Below are 16943 nucleotides of genomic sequence, written 5' to 3' on the forward strand. Positions count from 1 at the left end.
AAAACAAACAAACCTGCTCTGCTTGTCGGTTGCGTGACACTGGGATTGATTTTAATTGCTATTTTCTCTCAACTCAACATCTTTATGGGAAGTGCTACCAACAGATTTAGCCTCAGGTTGCAGGTAATCATAGTTATTTTATTTTGTCACGCATCCAAAAGGGGGAAATGTTTTTATTACGGCGTCTGACAGTTCACCCTTAATTTAAAAAAACAAGTTTGTCTGCGTCATTAGCTTCGGGTGAAGGACATTTGTGTCTATAGTAAACGAATACCAATAATTGAATAATTGAAAGAAAGTATCTGAGAAAAGAACGTGGCAGAACACATTTGAGAGTAATTATGTTGTATGTAGGACTTGTAACCATTGAGACCATGAACTCACGTTCACAGTGTTTACTGAGGTAATAAATCAAGTGACACTATAGAATCAGACTTCTTTTTTTGTTGGAGCAATCGCCCCCCGCGGCTCCTCCCAACACCCAGAATGAACGGGAGCAACGATCACGGCATCAGCAAAGGTCGAGCGATCCCAGTGTTCCGAAGCATTTTTTAAAATTGTCACCAACATTATTAGCATTCCTTTGTGGTGTTTTTACTCTGGGTTACAAATCGGTGGAGAAAGAGCAGCGCAGACGAGTCGCGGCCTTTAAACGTTTTTGTTTTTATTTCAATTCATGTCAAGGTGTGCATGTCAAGTGGGAAAGAGATGTACACGTCATTTAACACTGTAAAAAGGTTGTTTGAAACGATTGCCGTGGACTCGACCAGGGGAACACCTGTTATACACCTGTAATATTTACCCTCCGCACCCTCGACCTGCATACACAAATTCCACATACCACACACACACACAAACACGCTGTCGCTCACCAGAAGGTCAAACATTTCCATCTTCTGACTAATAACTCGATACTTACAGCAATGCAACACTTTGTCGAATCGACATGATTGATAATGCGTAATGCAGTTACTAACAACCACGCAAAGGCATGCATTCAAACAAACACTTTGCTCATGCACATGGAAATAGACCTTTTGGGGTTTTGCGGACTTTGCCTGAACTCGCCCCTCTTTTTTCAGTCGTGTTTGCTCCCTGAATGGGACTTTACTTTGTTCCTTCAGCTGTGTTTCACCCGAATGGTCCCGGTTCACACGAGTATTTGGCACACTCGCTTTCAAGAAGAAAAAAAAAATGTCTTGAGGTGCCAAAACATTTTTCTTTCCTCTTTGCCAGAACACGTGTCTGCATGCCAACGGGATGACTGGTGTTATTTGCATATTAGAGTTTGATGACATAGAGTAAAACCAGTTTTTACCCACAGAGCGCCCAGGAGTGAATCACAAATAGGTCAACCCTGCTAGGGTTTTCCCTCAAAAGAAAGGGTTGAAAGGTAGAGAGACTATTTTTACCGATAAATTACAGTAAAATTCAGTCTTTATGGAGATTCAGTTGCGAGGCATCTTCCCTCCTCGTCCTCCTCCTCCGTCTCTTCGTCCCTGGCGTGGGGGACGGAGGTCAGCAGCAGCGTGTCGGCGTGGACCTCCTCATCGTCCGACTGGATCACCGGTGTGTCGACCCCCCCCACACTGGTGTCGGTTGAACCGGAGGACGTTGAGGACATGCGGGGCTTCGAGCTGCAGTGAACTTCGTCTTGTCGTTTCAGAGGCGCGCGCTCCCTGTACACCACCTCTGCAGCTTCATCCTCCTCCTCTTCCTCCTCCTCATCTTCCTCTTCCTCACCTAAAAATGTCAAGCAAAACCTTTTAAAACATTTTACTTAATTCACTGTTGCCTGTGAAAGTGAATTAAAGATATGCATTTGTATTTCATAATGAAATAGTTGGGGGGGGGATCAAGACTCGGAGGACGTCAACGCACCTGCAAGTGGAGATGCCAGAGCTCCCTCGTCCGCTCCTGGGCCTGAGTTGAGGAACACGTCGAGGGCCTCCTGGTCCGAGATGTCCATCAGGTCCATCTGCTCCAGCACGTCCACGTTCACCTCCATAGAAGATATGCTGCCCATCGGGGCTGCATGTACATGGAGAACAGCATACATGACAGGAATACCCAATTGTCAATGTTCATGTCTTCTTGATAAATAGTGACACTTTGATTATTTATGGCCCCATAACTGGACAGTCCACTCACGTTTCCTGCAGTTGACCTGCAGGTGAGCAGAAGGCAGGTAGTTGTCAAAGTCATGCTGGTAGACCTCCTCAAAGAAGCGGCGTCTATCCCTGAGCTTCAGGTGCTGGGCCGAATCATTGTCCAACACTCGCTGGGCGTTGTCTGTCTCCGCTGTCCCCCCGAACGAGATTAGTGCCAGACAACAAAGACAACGTTGTTAACACATCGCATTTTTGTTAATTTCATTCATTTTTCTGCTTGACATTTCATGATTGAGTCCAGCCCCCCCGCAACCCTGAAGATGGATGGATGGGATTTCATGACCAAATATTTTTTTACTTTTCTTTCCATGACAATTTTTCGACCTAATATATTTTTACATTTTTTACCTAATATATTCACAATTTTTTCATGGAGGTTTTGAACTAATATCGCATTTTTTGAACAATATTATTTTTACTTTTCCTTCCATGACAATTTTCGACCTAATCTTTTTAAACTTTTCTTTCATATTTTCTGACCCAATACTTTTTGACAATATTTATGTATTTATACTCTGACATTTTTTGACGAAATATTTTTCGACTCCATTTTTTGACGAAATTACCAAATATACTGTATTTGGGCATATATTTAACATAATATTTTATGACTTTTTTTTTCCATGACATTTTTCAACCTAACATTTTTTTCATGACTGTTTTTCACTCAATATTGTTTTACTTATATTTCCATGAGGTTATTAGTTTAAAATGAGAGGCTACATAGATTAACATAAACCATCATTTTCTGATGGCTGTAGGATCTGCTAAGATATTATGTTAGCAAGAGAAAACACTATACCTCCCGTATTGGGGGAAACGGGGATTGGTTCCAATCTGCTATGATCACATCCATTTAGAAAACAGGAAGTCTACACCATTGGCAGAGCTTGAAATGCGTCACCTTTGTTACCGAGCATCTGTGACGTTACTGGGGATATTTATTCATTTTTGTATTTGTGACAATGCTGAATCTTTTTTTAAAGCAAGGGAGAATCTGTCCTCAGGTCTACCTCCAGCATCGACCTCTGCCGTGATGACCAGCTGTGGTTGTGTAACTGTGCTACATCCTCCTCAGCACGCATTGTGCCTTTTCCCACTGGGCTTAGAGAGCTGACACTTTGATTCATGTCACCAGTGTTTCAACATGTGTGTGTGTGTGTGTGTGTGAGCACGTTTGCATAAACTGTATGTGCTCACGTATTCATGCTTTTGCTTAACGATGCATTTAGTTCATGCTCATTTGTGTGTGTGTGTGTGTGTCAAGCTTCCATGATTAAGTTGTTTACATGATGCCAGCAGATGGATCCATCATGCACAGTATCAACATAAAAGAATCACTCTTTCCCAACACGTTTTGTCAGGCCCTAAAATGTCCGGGTCCGGCATGTGATGCCCCATATGATTTTTTTTTTTGAGGCTGGAAAAAATACTTCTAAGCACTTCTTCGCAATTTCAATAAGGGCCAAAAACTCTAAATATTCCCTTGCATAAGTCTCCAGCCGTGGCCCATCGGTCCAGCAAAATCACGCACACAGCAAAATGAACGGCGCGGAGGATCTTCTTTCACGATATTTGGCAGATAAATCATCATCATATTTAAGAGACGTAGTCTTTAGGGAGACACTCAGCATAAACCATTTAGATTGCTATCCAGTGGCCATCGGCCAGTGTCCACGATCATTCGGCTGTTGTGGTTCGGCAGCAGTGGGCAGACAAGTCAAACCTGTTGCTACAGGCTGTGAAAGCAATTCCGAGCCTTTTCGATTTCCAGCGAACGTGAATTTCTCTCGAAATCAGATTTGGCAGCTTGAGTGTATGCCCAACCCATGCATGCATGTCAAAAGCTGAATCATCCAGATAACCTCTGTTAAGGCAACCTGTCTGTGCAGACTGGGTGGGGTGGTGGGAGGGGAGGGGGGTTTCCATGAAAATTGGTTAATTGGATGTCTACCGAGCCCATGGAAACCTGTGGTGCATCACAGAATATGAGTGCAGAGGATGTTGTGTTACAATGTAGATTTTACAGTGTTTTAAAGTTACCTGAGAAAACGTTGAGTGTACCAAAATGGCCCATTTAAAGATTCTAACTAAAACCCTCTCGACCCTTCCTCTGCTTCACTTTACAAGCATCAGTGTCGATACAGTGTCTATGGTGACATGTTCAGACGTGGTGGTTTGAAAGGGGTCCAAGTTTTAGTGCGGTAAGTACAGTATAACTTTTAAACTTTTAAAATGAAATATTTAACCATTTAAATATACTTTTGTGAGTATGGAGACTCACACCTTTGCAGAAATCCCACCAGTGTTACCTTCATTATGATACCATGAACATTCGAATAGACTAGTCTATTGTGACCTTAAGCTTCAGCGAGGTCAAAGCCTTCAGAGTGTCTGCTTTAGAATTTGATTTAATATGAGGTTTTCCAACAAATGCTCATTTCTAATATCCTATTTCTAAGGTGCAATAGGAGGAGCAGAGGAGCCTGAAAAGACACAATGACCTGTGTCACATGTTATTATTTTTAGATGCAATGGAACAGTAATACTCAACTCTTTATCTCTTTTTGGGGGCTGCCCTCTTTGATCTGTCACATGACCCATGCCCCCTTCCCAGCAATCCCCGCTCCATATCAGCCCACACTGAAACATGATTACCTGGGGCTTATAGTTACATAATGCTGGTGCAATCCTTCAACTGCACAGCCAAACACACTAGGCTGCTAGAAGAACTGCACGGTTACGCAGTTTGTTGTCTGGGTTGTGTGCACATTAATGCCTGTGTTGGATTAGTTGGTAAAAAAGGAATAGAGGAAGAAAGAAAAGGAAAAAGGAGTTAGTCAAGGACAGGAGAGAGGGCGGAGGGGGGGGGGGGGGGGGGGGGGGTGTTACGCAACCCTGCGTGCATTATTTCCGGGATGAAGTAGTATCAGTGATTTGAGGCAAAGAGCATTACCGGGTCTGCTTGCCTCAGCTAAGTCTCGTACTGACACAAACAAGGGTGAGGTGCAGGGAAGCCGTGCATTTTCGGATTTGGTTGTGTGTCAACAGCTCTGAAAAAAAAAAAAAGTCTTCGACCATGTCCCCTCTTGCATTGCTAGCTCTCAGATCCTCAGCCCTCCATTGTATTTAGGACTCTGACAGAGAATGTAGAGGTGGTGTTGGGGGAAAGGGGATTTGATCCGGGGGGGCAAAGGTGGCAGCTGAACTGAAGCACATGATTTTTTCAAATCCTTCTTATTATTTTTTTTCACGGTCTGATCCTTCAGCCACTTCCACCTCTCCCCTTACTTTTCTATTCTAAAATACCAAATCACTCCCCGGTCTCGCTCTCTCTCTCCCTTGCTGTTTTATTGCGTCCCAGCATGCAATGTGCACGCCGTCTCCCTCTGCTCTCCCTATCAGCATCTTTTGGACGACGGAAACATTAAACACGAGTCATTAGCCAGGCTCTGTGTCATTCTAATGCTGCGCTCATACACCGCGAGTCCTGGGAACTGCAAAGGAACAAATGTTCCCATTGAAGCACGGAGTCACATGGTGAACCCTTCAGCGCCAGCGGAGAGAAACCCCGTGATCATCTGAGGGGGACAGAGAGACAGAGAGAGAGACGCAGCTAGTAAGGCCGTTGAACTGCATGGCTGCTTTCGCCGGACAGCCCATCAATCTCGAAGTGCACCCTCACTCTCCTGCAGCACCTCACCCCTCCTGCCCCGAGGGAGGGGAGGGGGGGGGGGGTGACGGCGATGATGGCGTCAACCGCCTCTCAGCAGCACAACAGCCGCATCACTTTATTTCAGCATCACTACTATTATATACCGAGTCGATCCGTCTCCCCTGCCGGCCTCGTGGCCACCAGCGGTCCATCGAGCATAAATCATTTATGAGTGAGATCACTGCACCACAACAGCCCCCCCAGCCCACCCCACCCCCAGCCCCCCTCGCACACACAAACACACAGCCATGTAGTGGAAAGTAAACCCCAGAAGGCTGACTTGTGATACCATGGTATCAACCTGTTCCCCCCTCGTCTTCATCACACCGCAAGCGCTCCGCTTTAGCGTCAGCGCCTCGTGTAAATCAAGTCAAATCAATCACACGCACGGCGTGATTACATCTTGAACCTCCTCTGACCGCCTACTCGGCGAGCGTGTGATCAGATTGTGTATTCCCAAGCCGTTCCCATTCCCATTCCCAAAGCCATTAGGGCACTTTACTCTGGGCTAAATGCAAAGATGACCTCCAGCCGGACCCACCGTGCCCGATCTAGGTCGGTCATAACGGGGCTTTCAGCGGTCTCCACAGCCTCCAGCCCGTGCACATTAACAAACACTCACACCGGAACGTATTCATCAAAAGCAGCAGGCGGATTATTCTCCTGACACCTAGAAACAGCCGTTGGTGAGGTCATGTGTTCAACTGGAGAGCAGGTCGATGGCTCTGTGGCGGGCAGGTGTAGCTGTTAGCCCGTCGCCACTCTTTCTATATAAAGACCTTCTTCCGGTAGCTTAGTCAGACTCTTAAGAGGTAGTTGTTACTGTATCTCTGCACTGTGATTAAAACCGCACCAGCGCCGCGGCTGTGAGGCTAATTTACCGAAGAAGAGATTAGAACAGCCACGACGTTTGCAGTAGTTTTTCGATGAAGGTTGAAGGCTGCAGCAAAAAGTGAACATGCGAAATGAACATGTGTTCGTTTGTGAGTGATAATATAATGAATGTAACGGCTTTGCTGTATAACTGTATTTACAGAAAGGACAACTGATGTTGTAGCGTTGAATTAGACGGTTTCCATAATGAGGTTTACGTTTTGTTGTTGAGTGGCGCATTATGATCCGTGTTCAGCTGACAGAAGTTAATACCATTCTTTGCACATTTTTGTATTTCAACTCTTCCTTACGGGCAATATGCAAAACATATAGATAAATCAATGTAGTATATTCCTCTCCAGAATTTAAAAAAGAGCAAGCAGTGAATTACAAAAATAAGAGAGTTCAATAATCAGGAAATTAAGTCATCAAACACAGAGCTTTTTTCACACTGGTTGCTACTTACACGCCAGCCGCTTGTTGTGGTTGGTCGATCCGGTAGACGACATGATGATGATGATGATGATGATGAGGGACCCGCTTGCAGAGAGTCTTTCTTTGCCTCGGAGTGTGTGTGTTTTTTCTCCTTGTCCCCTGGTGTCAAGGCTCCACGGCAGGATGCTGGTGTGTGTGCTGCCTCTTCATCTGCTCATTACATCTTTTGACTTTGGCACCAGGACCATTAAACATGAGCACATTCACGCAACACTTTATCTGCCTCTGTTGCTCTTCTTCTACTCTGCTCTGGCTGTGTTCGCCTCCTCCTCCTGCTCCTTCTCCTCCTCACCCCCCCTTTTCTGATTGCCTTTGCTTTTCTTTCTAGGTTTTCGTTCTCGCTGCTTCACACTCTCATCTCTGCTGCTCTGTGTGTGTAAAACAGACACACACACACACACACACACACACACACTCACTGTGTGAGGTTGTAGGGAAGTGTGCAGCTTGGATACGGTGGTGGGGGGGGGGCTACGGGATTGTGGCCTGTACCAACTGGTGACAGCGAGGGGGTCAACAGGATAAAGCAGCGTATGCGCTTTCATTTCCCCCCCTTTTTTTTACATAATAACGCTGCACCGTTTGCTTTATATAATTCGGTTATAGGAGATGAGGCACTGCATGTTCGTATTAATAAAAATGTTCCGATGTTTGTTGATTAAATTATTTCATCAATGTGTCTCTTTAACAATGTTAATTTCTAATTAGGTATAATTTATAAGTTATCACCTTATGAAAATAATGTTTCAGGAATATATTGTCCTTCTGTAAAGTACCAGCATAAGTACATCCGGATCATTCCCATGAAAATACATTGTAAAACTATTTTCTAATAATGTTTTTAGTTTTTCTAAAAAAGAAAACTAAAAGATTTTTTTTTTAAACTTCTTCAAACAAAACAGTGAAGAATAAATATTTAGAAAGAAATTAAGTACAAAGACAATAACCAGAGCAACTGAAAAGGTGAGAAATCCTCTTTTAATGCCTTGATAACATTTACGCTTGATGTGTTATTAGAAAATGTGTCATTAATTATGTATTAATTGCAGGAGAAGGTTATACTGATATTAAAACTATTGAGTTTGCAGAGATGACATTTCCATATATTTGGTAAAAGGCAATAAAAGCAACAAGATCAATTCTTTAAATCAGACACATCTAAACCGATTCCTCCCTTTTCCTTTGTCAAACGCAAACACCAGCATGTACAAGCATACTAACATGTCATTACGCACTCACACACCAAGCGCACCATTGAAAACGCACATGTTCCCACAAACACACAAACTGCTGCAAACCAAAGCTGTAACTGTCACACATGGAGGGGTTAACAGGCACTTGGCAGCGGGGGTTCTTGCAGGCCTCGACTCCCCCTTTCGTTAAAAAGAGGCTTCACAGAGACAGTTGCATCACATGTTCAGTTGGAGGAAGCGGCTCCCGTGCAACATTGTACACTATGGAGATAAGGAAATGCAATATAATTCATAAACTGTTCCACTTCCATTCTCATATTGACATTTGATGAGCGAGAAGAGATTTCCCTGCATGTGACCCCCTCATACACACTAAAAAAAGGTTGGGTTAAAAATAACCCAATTTGGGTTGTTTTATAACTCAAGTGCTGGGTCACTATTGCACCAACCTAGCAGTAGTTAATTTGACCCAGCACTATGGGTTGGCCATTTTAACCCAACAGATGAGTTAAATATTCTACCCAAATGCTGGGTCAAATTAACTACAATTCTGGGTTCATTCAACTACACACTATTTGTTGTCTATAAAACTGTAAAACTACAAACCTGTAACAAAATACATGCTAGATTTGTTCATGCAAATGTGGCAATACGAGTGGCCTATGACAATCAAGCAAACTAACAATGTCCAACAACGCCACTTGGGATAGGCCCAAGACCATTCTTAAGGCACACAGAGCCATTCACCAAAATCAGGGGGTCAGAGACCACAAGGTAATTATAAAAATATACGGTTTTATTTAATTAAATATTCTTTTTAAAATGACAATATGTTTTGTTAAGAAGTGAGTAGATGAGTGATAAAGAAAACAACAAACAATTGAAATCAATAAACCAGCATGCATAATAAGGAAGATGCAAACAAATTCAAACAAAATAACAAAAAAAGAAAAGACCCACATGCAATATGTACAACAGTTAATACAATCTAGAGCCATTTTTGTACCAGTTTCCAGATTGCTTGTGTAATCAGAAGTTTTACCAGGATCCAGAATAGTTTCAGCCGGTATCAAGAACGGCTTCAGTGGGTGAGGGAGAACGCGCCGGGGAATATTGGCCCTTTAATTAGTCGTGGCACCAGGATAGCCCCACAATAGCATGTCCAAGGCTGCAGCCCGGTCCAGCGAATTACAGTACAGGCCGCCCACGGACCCCGGCGGTGGCACCCACACACACACACACACACACAGACAGCGGCCCACACGAGACACCAAACGCCAGCAGTCCAGGCATACATCCACCCACACGGGGACATCCAAAACCAAGACAGGGTCGCACACCGCAGCAGAATGATGACCTAGGGCAGCGGCCAAACCATAAAGCACGCCTCCCGCACACGCCTCCCGCACACGCCTCCACAGACACCCAGCAGGAGAAGACAACAACAGAGCTATTCCACACACCATGAGCTTAAGTAATGTCCCCGCCTCTCCCAATCAATCGGAATTAGCCCCAGGTATGCTGGTCCACCCCCCTGCGTGCAGGTAAGGGGGAGGGAACCAGCTGCCCTTGAGGCTCTACTTGCAAGCAAGTAATCGACTTTGGAGGAACTTTACTAACTTGGAACCCGCTCCTGGCATTTTATGAACAACAGCCTGCAGGAATTCCCACCCATGTTCACATTGTGTCGGGTATTTGATATCCAACACAAAGAATGCCTTGACGCAGACAGCGATTGCCTGAAGCAGTGTGTCGTGTACCAGAGCCTGTCCAGCAATGATGACGAAGGCCTGGGACGCTTGATGTTTCTCGTTTCACAGTGTCAGGACACGTGGGTGCGGTCTGGATGCCTTGGCCTCATGTAGGTACTCGACCATGTTCGTTCCAGGCTAAAAAAGAAGATAAAATAAGATGGAGCTGTATTACTTGTGCAGTTTTAAAAAAGTATAAGGATTTAATTAAAAACATTTTGATGAATACAAGCAGGATAAAACGGTTTTACCTTGGCAGCTCCTGATCCAAAAATGGAGTGTTCTTGTGTCACGTAGGGTCAGACGTTGGTGGCTGTGTGGGATTACCTGCGCTTTTGCAGGGGGTTTTGCAGACTTCTGTGGTTCAAAACAACCCAGTTGCTGGGTCAACCGATGTATGTTGGGTCGATGAGTTTTGACTCATTTAGCCCATGAGTTGCACAAAAATAACCCAACCCCCCTATAACTAACCCATAATGGGTAGAACATAACATAACTCAGCGTTTGGGTATAGATGAAATAACCCAGCAGTTTTTAGTGTGTAGCGATGCTCCTCGTGGGCGAGTCAACGTTGGCATCTGCTGGAGGAGATTGTATATTACACCCAGGTCCCTCACTGCAACATTACAAGGACCGCCGCAATAATTTACAACACAAAAATTACCTTTTCACTCCTGTAAAATGATTTCCATAAAGCATCAAGTGTTCTTTCAATTGGATGATTCATCGGGAAATGCAACACAATCTATAAACATCTTTCAAATGTGTGTTTCAGGTTTCAGACACTCCCATGTTTGTTTCATTCAGGTGAACCAAAGGGGATTTCCACAGTGTTATTGTGTGCATGAGTGTGTGTGTGTGTGTGTGTGTGTGTGTGTGTGTGTGTGTTGTGCCTGGTGCTTCTTCTGAACCATCACTGCTGGCTTCCTCTTTGAAACTGTTGCCTCAATGTTCTGCAGTCTCTCAGCCTCTGATGTGGCTTGTGAGTCATACTATGGTAAATATACACTTTTTGCGCATGCACATACACACACACACACGCACGCACACAACTCACACATGAAGACAAACTGACAGACGGGTGGATCGACATCCACGCACGCACACCACGGTTATATTTCCTCGGCCTTGGCAGTACGCATGGAGGAACACGCACATGGACTCCACGGTTCCTCACGGCGACCGACACACAACTAAGCCTCACAGACACACAAACGAAAGCTCGCATCTCCACCTCACATCTTCACAGTCAGACGGCGAAGTCTTAAACGCGCTTAAACTTCATTATAAATATCACTTCGTGCGGCGTGGGAGCGGGGGGGCGGGGGGGGGGGGGTTCTGTCGGTCACCATGGAAACAGACATCCAGGTGCCAAACGCGCGGATGCGCACACCTGCCCGCCTGCAACTCGCGCCTCTCAGCCTCCCCGTTGGATGTGCTGTCTGCTAAATGTGGCAGGAACGCACAGGGAGAGAGAGAGAGAGAGAGAGAGAGAGAGAGAGAGAGAGAGAGAGAGAGAGACTCGCTTGTCAATGTGATAATTATCCCGCGCGTCGTGAGCGCCATCGTCTGCGAATGCGACGAATACAACGTTCCGCGCCTCCGTTTCAGTGGATCGTTACCGGTTGTGATGTGAAAACTTTCTGGCATCACGCAGCGCAGCTGGTGTCACGATTTGGCTGAGCGCCGTCTTCCTGATCTCCCCCCCCCTTCTCCTCTCTCTCTCTCTCTCTCCCCCTTCTCCTCTCTCTCCCCCGGTATGCGTGTAGTTCCCTCAGTGACGCCTGACAGCGCTCTCATTGTGTTTGTGCGTCCGTCGGGCTGCGGACGCAACAACATGTGGGTCAGCGCGACGACTTGCGCCGTCCTCTGCGTGTCTGCGCGACATCTGGTGACTCACGTGCAGCGCGCGGGCCGCTTTGTTTGTCTCGTCACCACACTGACGTGTTTTCATGTGGATATTAGTCATTCGCAGATAAAAATAAAAAGAAGACAAACTGCGCAGTAAAACGGAAAGCCAAGTATCTATATTTTGTGTTTCCTGTCTGTGAAGATGTCAGATTGTGTGTGTGTGTGTGTGAGAGATGTAGTATTTTGTGAGTCAACACGCCACAAACGAAAAAGAAACACAGCAGTTCATTGTAGCATGAAGCGTTTAACTAGCAGTGATGCTGCCGTACAGCAACTTCCTGAAGATTAATGAATTCGTCGACAAAGGGAACAGTAACAGAGATGCATGTTGGGTAATAAAAAGATCCAAACGGGTGTCAATATAAAATGGTTCTATTATTAATGTCTCCCTGTTGCGTGTGTGTGTGTTAAAGCTCATGATAGGAAATAAAATACCATTCGAATGTTTCTGCGTGCGTGCATGTATGCGCGTGAACTTATGCATGAGTATGTGAGTCACGCACCCCCCCCCCCCCCCCCCCCCCCCCCCGTCACCACCCCCCCACGGGCCTCGAGTTCTGATGCCCATCTTTCAGCTCCTCCGTGCACACTGAACCCAGTGAACCTTCTGCTGTTTACACGCTCCCTCCTCCTCCTGCTCGCTCTGCCTCTGTTTATCTCCCTCACACACTCTCATCCGCCCTCCCTCCGTCTCTCACTTTACTTTCTCCCTGCTGCGCCCCCCCCCTCCACAGTCCGCTCCTCTCTCTCTCTCTCTCTCTCTCTCTCTCTCTCTCTCTCTCTCTCTCTCTCACGCAGTCACGCGCTCCCGTGTTCCTGCAGCGCCGTCCTCCGCCTCCCTTCACAGCGGCGCCCCTGTGCGTCTGCCTCTGCAGATCAAGACTTATTCAGACTCAGACAGTCTCCGGCTCTGAAGGCTTTCAGACAGACGCGCAGGGTCTCTCTCTCTCTCTCTCTCTCTCTCTCTCTGCTTGTCTCTTTCAGTGTGTTGATAACCAGAGAAAGAGACGAGGAGGGTGGAGGTGAAGGAGGAGGTGAATGCAGACGGAGAGAAGAGACAGTTGAGATAGTTTAGCGTTTCACTTTGTATTGAAGCTGAGGACACTGACACTGACACCTTCCTCCTCCACATCATCATCATCATCGTCATGTCCTCGCCGATGCACTCACTCCATCAGGTCGCCCAAAGTGGAACAGCTGCCGTGTCTGCTGCCCGCCCCGAGCCCCTTCTGCCGGGTTGCAGCTCCGTCCGACAGCAGACTGCAAACAATGTGGCTCTTTTATGTGTTTGCGTGCGCGTGCGTGTCAGCGAATCCACCTCTTTGCCTTTTTTTTTTTTCTATGAATGGCAACGTGCGTGTGCGGGCATGTGCCTCAAGATAGTCATGGAGTGGAGTTGGGGGGGGGGGGGGCTCTTACAGGAAGAACCCTTCCCCTAACCCGACAAATAGAACCAAACATCTGAACTGCTTGGCTTGCATCTCCACCCCCCGCGCGCATTGTGGAACTGAAACACGCTATTTATATTCCTGGTTAGGTGTGAGTTGCATGCGAGTGAGCGAGTGAGTGGACACTCTGTCACCTCAGAGGACGGGTCGCCCCAGTGCGAGCGTTTTATTCTTTTCTTTTTTGGGCGCGTGTGAATTCGCGGTTGCTAGAAGGGAATCGCGCATCGGGTCCAACTCCCAAACGCAACGGAAGCGAACGCCTCAACGCGCACGAGTCGGGGGCCCTCGCTTTTCATAAATGACGCAATAGCCGCGCAGCGTTTAGGTGATGCTAATCGATGAGCGCCCCCCCCCCCCCTCCCGGCAGAGCCGGTGGTCCACGCTGGGAAAACCCCGGCCACGGGTCACGGATGCGCTGTAAGCGGTTCACCGGGGTATCAAACCGGCGGAGAAGCAAAATCGCCTCCAGTCTGCGTCTCATTCATTATTCACAGGCAGCAAATGAAGTTGGTACAGTGGGAGAAATCCATTATATATGAGAGGGGTGGGGGGGGGGGGGCAGAGAGAGGCCTCGCGCCTCACTGAACTTCACGTTGCGTGGAGGGAGAACCCTGTCCGGGGGGTGCGCGCGCACACACACACTTCACACCGCACCAAACAGCGTTGGTTCGCGGAATGACTCAAAGTGCGCCGACTTTGTTGTGCATCAGTCACAGCGAAACTGCACCTCGTCTTTTCACAAATGTGGAGAAACAGTCATAGCGTCCCCTCGGTAACCCTCAGCAGGTTGCAGCTTGCCCCGAAACCAGGATATCAAATTAGTCCAGACGCAGCATTGCGTTTGAGTCACATGGGCCCTTTGTTTGTTCCATATTTAGTAGTAACTACACAATATGATGTGAGAAATAACTGAGCCTGGTTGTTGTGACAGAGTCAGTTATTTGAGAGTTACACACAAGTTGCTGGTGCTTTTTCAAACAAACAATCCGTCCTGTCCTTGATTTGATGGTTCCTTCCTCGTGCACGGTGCAGAAGTTCCCTTGTTCACTTCGATAACCTCATGGTTTCTCGTTCACTGTCGAAACAAAGAGTGAAGCACGAGCTTCGATCGCACTCGATTTTTTTCGGGACTTTCCTGGACAATAAAGCGGCACAACAACCTCGAGTCAACGTTCATCTCCTTCTGCAGTTTCACATCTCCACCCGGGGGCTCGCACACGTTCACATTTGCTTGGGGACGTCCCGCGCGCCCGTTGGAGATAACGCACTCTACCTACATGGGCACAAGTGGTTGAGCTGTCTCATGTGTCTGCGCGCTCTCTGCAGCTGTCCACAGCTGCATCTCAGCGAGCCCCCATTGTTGTGAGTGGAAATCATGAAGATAACAACTGCCGGTTGGAAAATTCATATCAATACTCACCTCACAATTTGTTAAATGTCATATTTCGGCTTCTGGAAACTGCTCTGTTTGTGCCGTCTGTATTTGGTCGTTGTGTGTGTGTGTGTGTGTGTGTGGGCAGAGAGGCTGTTGTGTGATGTGAGTCAGATCCAAACCCAGGCTGGTTTCTCTCACATGTGTGTGGGACGCATCCAGATGGCTCCGCAGGACTGCACAAATGTCCATCAGATGATGAGACGACGGGGCCCGATGAAGCGCGGGCAGCAGCCCCGCCGCGGCGCATGCTTTTACACGTGCACGTGCAGACACACACACACAGGCATGCATGTGCACATGCATTTAGAGATGGGCCCCAAGAAAAAGGGCCTAATATGACCTGCAAGAGCTGATGAACGCAACAATATTCGCCCACCAGCCTCTGCTGAATGACGACTCCACCTGCGTCCCTCTCCGGTACTGAGGGGGAGGGAGTGAAGAGGGGGGGGGGGCGGGTCATTGGAGGTCGCCGCTCAGTTACCATGGGAACAGGAGACACGAAGGGAAATTCTCCTGAGAACTGTGACACCTTGCGCCGTCTCCCGAGTTGCACATCGAGTGCGAAAGCAGGAGTGAGAAGTAGCTGTTTATTTAATTTTCTTCCCGAGTGGCCCGTCGCTCCGTGGCTCCTTTTTCCCGCTCTCGCCCTCCGCGTCGCTCTCTTTCCCGCTCTCGCCCTCCGCGTCGCTCTCTTTCCCGCTCTTTCACTCTCCTGCGTGTGAAGAAAAACCCGTTTTCACACAAAGGCCTCGCGGACATTGGCTCGCACATATTGCCTCTCACACAACATATTCCCGTTGCTTTGAAATGGCGACGCACAGGTGGCACTCTGCCCGTGTGTGTGTGTGTGTGTGTGTGTGACCGTATCTGCCGCGAGCGACCTAATGTGACTCGCCGCGGTCAAACCGCCCCGACCGCTCCGTCGGCCCCCATCAGGCCGCTGCACCTGTTTGTCCAACACGCACGCAAACACACTTTATATATCACTCCGCCCACGGTCGCAAATACTAATCCAGTGACACCATTGTGACACAAGGCCCGTGGCCCGTGTGTGTTTCAGTGTGTGTGTGTGTGTGTGTGTGTGTGTGTGTGTGTGTGTGCGCAGCGGAGTGGAAGGAGCCACTGCTGCATCAAACACTGTCCGCTGCAAATTTCCTCCGAGGTGATCTGTTATAGTGACAAGGCAGCGTGTATTTTTAGCCAGTAGAGAAAGGACAAATAATGAAGCAGGAAAGACACAGGGAGACAGCGAGGGGATGGGCGGGGGGGAGGGGGAGGGAGAAAGAGAGAGAGCGAGACAGGGAGAGAAATGGGGGGAGTGAAACCAAATCCACCTGGATGTTGCTGACTTGCTGCTCTTGTGTTCAGGTCACAGTTCACATGCTGCTGGAGATTTTACGGATAATTACCGTTTATTCAAACTTGCATTAATTCCATTGGCTGTGAGAACATTTGTCCTGGCAAAGTAGTTAAATCTGGTAATCCTATGGTGAACTAACGTTATGCCAAAGTAATCCCGGGCTTCACAGGCCGATGGGTGTGAGGGAATGCCGGTAAAAGTCGGCCCGTAAACTGTGAGAAATGTTCATATCAGGCGCTGGAACGAGTAGCTGATCTCTGATTCTGATTGTGAGCGATCTGTTAAAGCATTTTTTAATGTTTTTTTTGCACAGGGGGAAAGGTTACGCCCCGTTATTTGAAGTCCATAACTATATAAAGTACAGGCTCATCTCGTGACCTGTGGAGATAAAGTGAACGTCACTTCTTCATCAGGTGATAACAAAACCAGACCAGCTCAACGAAGCATCTACTCAGCAGAGCAAGTGAGGAGTGAAATAATAGAGAGAGACTTCTTCTTTTCCGCTTCTCCTTTTTGTCAATGGAATTTTTGCGAGAGTTAAGGCCTCGCTTTGTTTTTTTCGTCCCCCGTCAGCACGGAACCCCCCCCGCG

The 16943-nt window shown here is 47.2% G+C and overlaps 1 protein-coding gene across 1 annotated transcript; it reads right to left on the reverse strand.

Annotated features, from left to right (window-relative positions):
* Positions 1-643: 643 nt before the first annotated feature.
* LOC120828876 (dysbindin) lies at positions 644-7698 on the reverse strand. The gene is made up of 4 exons (XM_040192538.2): positions 7226-7698; positions 2152-2301; positions 1882-2031; positions 644-1743 (listed from the first exon to the last, which is right to left on the reverse strand). The coding sequence occupies exons 1-4, from the start codon at positions 7266-7268 to the stop codon at positions 1439-1441; spliced, it is 648 nt and encodes a 215-aa protein (XP_040048472.2). The 5' UTR covers positions 7269-7698; the 3' UTR covers positions 644-1438.
* Positions 7699-16943: the final 9245 nt, after the last annotated feature.

The sequence above is a fragment of the Gasterosteus aculeatus genome, chromosome 2, assembly GCF_964276395.1.
Source record: "Gasterosteus aculeatus chromosome 2, fGasAcu3.hap1.1, whole genome shotgun sequence".
Lineage (NCBI taxonomy): Eukaryota > Metazoa > Chordata > Actinopteri > Perciformes > Gasterosteidae > Gasterosteus > Gasterosteus aculeatus.